The 9,145-nt window shown below is 32.0% G+C and overlaps 1 protein-coding gene across 1 annotated transcript; it reads right to left on the reverse strand.

Moving 5' to 3' along the window:
* Positions 1–3,806: 3,806 nt before the first annotated feature.
* LOC137397316 (protein FAM200B-like) lies at positions 3,807–4,307 on the reverse strand. Its single transcript, XM_068083606.1, has one exon. The coding sequence runs from the start codon at positions 4,305–4,307 to the stop codon at positions 3,807–3,809; it is 501 nt and encodes a 166-aa protein (XP_067939707.1).
* Between the last annotated feature and the right edge of the window lie 4,838 nt (positions 4,308–9,145).

Genomic DNA, 9,145 nt, shown 5'->3' on the forward strand with positions numbered 1-9,145 from the left:
CACAGTACTCACAAGTTTCCAAAATGTCAGTTACTTTGAAATCGACAAAAAAGAAACGATTTCTGTACTTCTACTTTAATTACAGAAACCTTTGGCAATTCGACAATGCTATAGACTGGTGAAATGTGCGCGTTATGTTTTCGTGAAATGTGCACAACTTAATGATTCTATTCGCCGTCGCTCGGCGTTTTGTTTTGGCGGTCTCAACTTTTATTAAACCAAGCTTTTCAAGCTTTTTGTGACAAATTTCGTCCAAATTAATTTGTCTATTTGTGTGTAATCCGATCAAATAAGTACATGTAAGTTTTAAGAGACTGTCGACAATTTACAAAGACTTGGTAACATAATTAAATAGGCTTATATGTGTTTTGTATCGCTATTATACTTTAACGACTCTACAAAACGATGGTTAAATTTGTTGATGAGATTTCGAAACAAAAGTTTGCAATGTTGTTGATGAATAATTTTTGTAAGTTGTGTGCACATGCATTTATCGTGTAAACTCTCAAACTTCGCTCCCGCTCGTTTGGTTGTGGGATTACCTATGATGTGACTTATTAAAAAAACAATAAAGATTTCCTCCTTCAGTACATTTCTGTTGTGTATTTGCACAAATTAGATGTGTCAGAATTTTATTTAAACTATACCCAATCACCCAATCGAAGTTTGCTGTATTTAAATATGCTCAAAGGTTGACTTGCAACAATATTCAAATTGCAGTCATTTTGATATCGCAAAATTTTTTCATGTCATACTCTGATGTGTTGCAGGTGCAAAATATTTTGAAATATTATTACAAACTGTTGAAATATCAAAAACAGACAGCTAATAACAGAACTGCTTTGGATTAGAGTTTATTTCCAAAAAGGCTAAAATGGGATGTCGTTGAACACGATGGTTTGTGTTTACGCTTTCATGCAACCTCATGTGTCAAAATATTTTCACAAGTGTACTTCAAGCATTCAAAATAACCATGTCTATTATCATCACGTGTCTATTCCATCATCATTGTAATGCTGTCACTTTGAGCACTGATATTTCCAAACCTACTGTAAAAAGTCGTTTACTTTTTTAACCTTAGCTTGAAGGAGTGAATTTTGTTCTCTGATAACATGACAAGCCTGTTGGTCCCATGTGATAGTCGAAAATTGCTGAAGAAATTGTTAGTGCTATTTGGCAGGAAGTATGGGTCGCAGGTTCAGATTACGACTAGATGGTTAGATTAAGCCAAACCAAAACTGCAAAGTAGCGAGCATCTATATTTGATACAGGCTTTTTGGTAGAACCTGAATTGTTTGTCATAAACTTTTATATTGCGCTTTTTTATTGGCTTTTTAACTCATGTGATAACATCACATGCCAAAGCAATGATCATAATGTTTGAGAATGCCATCAGATCAAAATTATTCCAAACTACGCCGCTTTCATGATTGCTGCTATTATTTGTTCGTTTTTGAGCTTTTAAAAGTTTGCAATCATATTTCCATATATTTCGCACCTACAACACAGCAGAGTGAGACATGGTGAACCGTTTAATACCAAAAATTTGAAATATGAATAATTTGCAAGTAAACCTTTAATTATATACAAACAACTCAATATGAGTTTCAAACCAGTAACCAAACTAAATTATAAATGTTGGTATGATAAGAATGCGTTATTGTAACAAACCAAATGTGGCAAGCTTTAGAGGTCTTCAGGTAAGTATCATGCTCAAACATGAAAATTAGTAAATAAATTACATTCAAATCTACATTGACATCCTAAAACTTGATTATGTTTGACAAACTAGAAATATGCTGTAGTAATGTGTACAATGCACAAAACATTCGATGAAATAATTCAAATATTAAGTTGTGTTAATTTTACCTGAACAAAAAGAACAATGGACAAGAATGACAAATTGTTATCAGCAAATTGTCATTGCAATTTGTCAAATTGCTACTTAGCAATCTATTCGCAGTTCTATGAGAATATTTCATATGCATTACATTAATTCAGTTTCCTTGAAAAAAGTTTCATTAAATTGGAACATTATTAGTTGAGCAACAAAACTCAAAGATGCACAAACACTGCTACCAAACTAAGCAATTGCTCAGAAATAACTTTGTCATTTGTACAAAGTTTAGCAACCTAAACTCATTCTCATATAAATCCTGTTTTGTTATTCTACCGCAATAATAATTCTACAAATCAGCAAGCTCTGTGTGCATGAAGTTTTTTGTAAATTTGTTAAATGTAAATGTTAAATATCAAATGTAAATAAAAAAATGTACATGTGTATCTACATGTAAAGTGCCAATGTTTGTAAATGCTAAAAAATTATAAATAAATATTATAAACAATAGATATTATAAACCATAAATATTAAAAGCATGGAATATCATAAATAGAAGGTTGTAGTATTAATCAAATACTTATGTTTATTCCTTGAAAAGTTGTTTACTTTTTCAAGAAAGATGTTGCTTTTAATGATCAAAAAATGATGACATCACCAAAATAGTTTTAATGAGCTAAATACACCAATTTTGAAAAAATCATTTTTTTCTTGTGCGTGGTATTTTAATACAACAGTACATTGACAAACAACCGGAGTTACTTCTCTCAAAGACTTATAGAAAGGAATTCACTAGATAGTGAGTAATTATTCTGTTCTAGTAATAATTGATCTAGTAACTATTTACTTATACTTTACTCTGTTTCAAAGACATCTTGGTTGCTCCAAAAATGTTTGCATTTTGTTTGCAAACTAAATTGTCTTGCATTATATTTTCTTGAGATATGAACTTAGGATAGACTGTGTTCTAATTAAAGGTCAAGATGTATGTGACTATAAATGGTAACTAGCCAACTAAGCAACATTTGTGTGGCACTTTGCTGTTGAAATAGTTTTACAGTGATTACAGCAGAATTTGTTCAATCGCTGAATCCAAAATATACTTGTTTCTAAGAGCAACAAGTGAAATTAGCGTTTCAGGGTGCCTAGTTCAGTCAGCTATAAGCTGTTTAATGAATTTTAAAATAAACTGGGTTCAACAACAACATAAAGTTAATTTTTTTTTTCAGAAGTATTTAAAACTATTCTGTATGGTTTAATAAATGCTAAACTATTTTCAAATACTTAAAATTTTGGAATGGATATTGTAACCGTAAGTCCTACATAGTTGAAATTGTCCAAAATTAAATCTAACTTCCAAATAAAGTTCCAACATTCGTAGACAACAGAATGTTTTACTAGCTAAGACTAGTTTTAGTTTTTGTTAACTATTCTTCTAAATCAGTGGTTCCTAACCTTTTACTTGCTTTCACCTTTTCGCAAAATTTTAAAATACAAGTTCCCTCCTTGGAAAATGTGGAGTGTGAACCTTTTACTATATTGTATTTGCTGAATAGGCTGCACAGGTACATATATGTAGGTCAGCAACATATATACATGTAATTATTTGGTTAATAACTGAGAGTAGCACATACAGTAACAAATCATGTCAACATTATTGTTATTCCGGTACACTCAACAGTTGTGGCGTGAGATTATGAAATTTAATGAGATGGTTGCTGCTCATGCCTCTGTGCAAGTTTACACAAACCAGGCGTTGTTTTTTATAATGCACATCTCAAGTCGCTCTCAAGGTCAACACGTTTTTTTTTTTCAGTTTTAAGATGCAGCATTGATGAAAATCCTACTTTGCATAGTGAAGTAGAGCTAAATGGCATCAGAATCTTTATTGCCTTTTCAGCAGTGAGTGGAGAAAGGTTTCTTGCTGAGAGCCAAAACTGGTCAAAATACATTGATCTAAAATCATCTTTCAGTGCAAAATGTTAACCAACTCAACAAACTCCTCTTTTAGCTCCTTTGGAATTTCTTCAACAGTGCGTTGAAATGAATTTTGTGGGATGTTGAGCATCTTCTTTTTTCCTGAAGGTAACTCAAGGAAGTAGCGTCCAAATTTTGTTATGAGATAAGACAGGTGTTCAGTAATGGTTTCCACTAGACTACCAGAAGCAGGTTTGTCTTGCAATAATTCAGTGAGTGTGGGAAAGGATACCGTGTTCCCAGTACAGGTTTGTGTATGCCACAGTACCAGCTTTGCTTTGAAAGCATCAATGCTGTCATGAAAGGCAAAGACATGAGGATGGCTCCCTTGTAATTTCAAGTTCAACTTGTTTAGCGAGGCAAATATATCAACCAGGTATGCAGTCTCAAATGCATAGTTATCAGCTTTCATGGCTGCTAAAAGTTCATGCTGGCCTTTACTTGGAAGAAATTTCATAACCTCAGATCGTAGTTCAAAGAGCTTGTCTAACATGTTTCCGTTGAACAACCACCTCACTTCAGTATAAAATAACAAAGTTTTAAACATGATATCACTTTCAGAACATAGTGCTGAGAACCAGCTGGTATTTAGTGCTGATGCTTTGAGGTAATTTACAACTTTTATTTTCACTTCCAAATTTGATTTCAATGCTTGTGGAAAAGTTTTTGATGCCAATGCTTCACGGTGAATGAAGCAATGCACTCTTTCTATACCAGGGTTCTTCTGCTTGATCTGCTTTACAAAGCCTGATCTACATTCTAACATAGCAGGTGCTCCATCAGTGCATACACTTACTAGCTTCTCCCAACCTAACTTGGCCTTTTCAAGGAAATTTTCAACTACTTTCAACACATCTCTTGCCATAGTTGTTCTAAACGAGGGCTGACAAAACTGAAACTATTTAATAGATTTGTCATGCACATATCTACCATACACCAATAGCTGGGAAAGACTGGCAACATCAGTTGACTCATCAAGTTGTATGGCCCAAAATTGAGATGCTTTAATCTTAGCAACTACTTTCTCCTCAATATCTGCTGCAATATCATCCATGCGTCGCTTCACAGTGTTGTTGGATAGTGGCAGGTCTTGAAACTTTTGCTCAGCTGATTCTCCAAGTACCATTGATGCTCAGTCTAACATACATGGCTTCATCAGGGTTTGTCTTATTGTATGTGGCTTTTTACACTGAGCAATACGGTACGAAACAGCGTATGAAGCTGTAATAAGTGCATTACTATGAACGTAAAGATCTCCATTTGCATCAAGTCTACTTTGCTTTACTTGCCGCTCTTTGGACTGAAAGTAATCCCGGTGTTTCTCAGCTAGTGTGGGGTGAATATTTTGCAAGTGTTGCTTCAACTGAAATGGTTTCATGGAGTCGTTTGAGAAATTTTTCAGCCACATCACACGTTGCAGAAGCTGAAGACCATTTTCCATGAGATACGAAAACTCATAATCCAAGTAACTCTCATATTAGGTTCGTTTCTTTGCCTTTGACATCCTGCGCTAATTGGTAGTTCTAAAAATAAAGCGACGAATGGAAAATATTAAAAGCGACCTTGTATATGTCTGTACAATAATAATATTCTGTGACTGTATTAGGATTTTTTATTTGATCTACTACTATAGATGCATGATTATGTGACTTCTTTGCTGAAAAACAAGTAAGACAGAGCGTGAGTGATAATAGGAGACAATAATGTGAGCATAAATGTAATTATACTTGTACAAAGAATCTTACCAGATTTTTTTCTTTCACACGTGATGCAGTAATTGATAAGTGAGTGTGTCCTTGTGTCAGTCACATGTGCGCTGTGAGCAGCACAACGTCAAACTAAGCCTTAGTTTGACCTTTGTTAATAGGGTCATTAATTGAGGTCAAGCTTACTTATTGGAATTTTTCAAAATTGTTGGCAAAGATTATTACTTGCGCAGTACATGCAGACAGTATTTCAATGAATGTACAGTAAAAGGCACTTGGTTTTCCCTAGCCAGAATAAACATGTAATAAAAGAGGAAAGATAACAGAAAAACCTCTAGGATTTTGTTAAGACTTAAAAGTGCGTTCGGCAAACGCAAAATTATAAAAACTAAAATCTCCCCTTTAAAATGCCAAATTCCCCCTGGGGGAATTCCTTTCAAGTTGGGAACCACTGTGCTAAATCAATAAACTGAAATCATTTCACAATTTAAATTGATGGTTTTAATAATATCTTGCTTGAAATTGTCTTGAGACAAAAACTTACAACAGTTTCCATCCGAGCTCATGGTAAGAATGTACATGACTATGAGTTTGAATTAGCCAGCTATGCTACATTTTATCAGTTTTACTAGTAAATAGCCTTACGTGTGAAATTTGACCTGCTGGATATATGTAAGATCTGTTCAACTGCTGGGTCTAAAACAACCTGTTTCTAAAATCATAAAGTTAAGTTGATGTTTTAGGCGCCTAGTTTATTCAGTTACAAGTGGTTTTAAAAATTTTTAAGAAAAATGGGTTCAACGAAGTACACATTTAATTTGTTTTTTTTTTTGGAAGTATTCACATCTGTTCTACCAGTTTTAACAACTATTAAAACATATCAAAATGTATTAATCTTTTTATTTGAATAGTAAAATTTAAGCGCTATCAGTATAGATTATCACAAACTAAACTAAGTTCCAAATTAGAGTTGGCAACATCCAAAGACAACAACATGTTGTTACTAGCTGACACCAGTTTCAGTCTTTGTGAATTATTCTTCTATCTCATTAGATTTACACCATATTACAATGCACATTGCTGAGTAGTGAGTAGCGGGTGCGACAACTTTTTTTATCTAATTACTTCTAAGAAACAACAACTACTTTGCCACTTTAATATTTTCTTTGTACAGTTTCCCATATAAGCATTTACTTTAATAATATTTTTTTGTGTTAGAATGGTAAGTGCTCATTAATATTAATTTGTTTAGTCATATAATGTAAGTTGTAGTAAAGTGGAGTACAGTTTATTTTTACTTAATATATACAAAATAATAAGTTTTTGAGTTTTCATGTTGATTTAATTGCAACATTTTGTCATAATAATGCTTAGAGAAGCTAAAATGTTTTCTTTTTTTGCACTTCACGGTGTTTTTTTCTGTACTTCATGAAATGTTAAAATCGATTTAGCTCTTTTGCATTATTGTATTGAAAAATGTTTTTTAAAAATAATATATTATTAAATAATCATCAATGCTCATTTATAGTTAACACATTTATTAATACATTTATTCTTGCAATTACAAGTAAACGGTGTAACTATAATATATTTGTACCTGCTGTAGCACTTGAGAATTTATTCTAATTTCTTTATTGTGAGCAAACATAAAACATTTTTTAAATCATTTGTAGGTTTTTTAGGTACCCCTTTCTTGCTAGACACGATTCTTATGAATATATTTGATAAAGTTCTCTTTTGTTTCTTAAACAATTAAACAGCTTTCAAATTAATTAATTAAATACTAAATTAAATATAGTATAAATATTAGATATAAATAAATACACTACTCATTTTGCAAAAAAACTTTGAATGTAGCCCATTGCAAGTTCTTTGATAGTGATTCTACATGACGTATTTGGCTGTTTTTGGTTTCTAGGGGAATGTTGAAATATATCCAATACTATTTCACAGGCTTTTATTTTTGATAGTAATTGATTTGAAAAATATTTTACATAACAGCAATTTATTTTGCATATTTCTGTACATTTTAATTTATTTTTCAATGACAAACTTACTATATGCAATTATTAAAACTATAAATTCCCCTGTCATACAGTCCACAACCAAAGTGATATTGTAAAAAAGAAAGGGTACTGATGGTTGAGAAATGCAATATTAGCAGTCAAATGGCACTTCAATGCAATAGGATAACTGCAATGGTAGCTGTAATGTACTGGGTGTGGGTGTTGTTATATACAACAAATAGCAATAATGAAAGGAAAAGACTATATGTTTATATCTCTCCCCCTACAATAGGAGAAATGCAATATTGGCCAATATTAGAAGTAAAATGCACTGATATTATTAGAATAACCCATATTAATACAGTGTAGTATAGTAGTACAGTAATAATAGAAAAACAATGCACAATTTTGTTTACATTTCAAAATATCATAGTTAACAATATCAAGAAGTTGTGGTATTTATATAGATTTAAAATAAATATATTTAACAAAACTATTTAGAAAAAATAATAACAGTAACATATTGCCCATCATCTATGTTGTTAGTGTGTCTACAACACTTCAATAGTCATCCAAATTTATAATTAAATATTGTAATAATCTCATGAAAATTGTTTGAAAAAAATATCATAGTCATTTCCTTTACTTTCACTGCTTTGGATATCAGTTAGAATACCAAAGTACTCAAAAGTTTCCGAAATGTCAGTTACTTTGAAATCGTCAAAAAGAAACGATTATATTTCAGTACTTCTACATTAATTACAGAAACCTTTGGCAAATCGACAATGCTATAGACTGGTGAAATGTGCACGTTTTTTTTTCTTGAAATGCGCACAACTTAATGGTTCTATTCTCTGTCACTCGGCGGCTCGTTTGCCAGTCTTACTTTTGATAAAAGCAAGGCTTGGCAAGTTTTAATAATGATTTCTGGCCAAGCTAGTCTATCTATTTGTGTATAATCCGATAAGATGGGTAAGTTTTAATGTACTGTCGACAATTTAAAAAGACTTCGTAACATATTTAAATATGTTTTTATGTGTTTTGTATCGTTATTATACTTAAACAACTCTACACAAAGATGATTAAATTTGTTAATGAGATTTCGGTACAAGGGTTTGCAATGTTGTTGATGAATAATTTTCGTGAGTTGTGTGCACATGCATTTATCATAAAACTCAAACATTTGCTCCACTCGTTTGGTCGTGGGATTATGTGTTCATTATAAATTTAGACAAGGTAATTTTTGATAATTTTTTGTACCTTCTCACTATGTCTTTGGTCTCTTAGACAATTTTTTAAAACAATTAGTACACGTAAGTAAATATTGACCGCACTTGAGGTTGCAGCATCAAAAATATTTCAAGATGGGAACCACCTAATAATTAATAAATGTTTGGTCAATAACAAGGTTGGTTTTGTTCAACCTTCTTAAAGCGCATAAATTACATAAGTTTTTTATTATATATTTTAATGCATCAGAGTCTCGGCTTTCAAATGAGCCTATATTCAATACACAAAGAATAATAAAACTATGTAAAACAGGGTGTCAAAAGTATGTCCTGCAATAAAAAACACTTAGTTGCGGTTCCCAAAATGTGATGTCATAATTGTTATTTAGC

The sequence above is a fragment of the Watersipora subatra genome, chromosome 5 (genome assembly GCF_963576615.1).
Source record: "Watersipora subatra chromosome 5, tzWatSuba1.1, whole genome shotgun sequence".
In the NCBI taxonomy this organism is placed as follows: domain Eukaryota; kingdom Metazoa; phylum Bryozoa; class Gymnolaemata; order Cheilostomatida; family Watersiporidae; genus Watersipora; species Watersipora subatra.

Bases quoted from the DNA above. Each gene is read 5' to 3' on its own strand.
- LOC137397316 (XM_068083606.1), bottom strand. From the start codon at position 4,307: ATGTTAGACAAGCTCTTTGAACTACGATCTGAGGTTATGAAATTTCTT.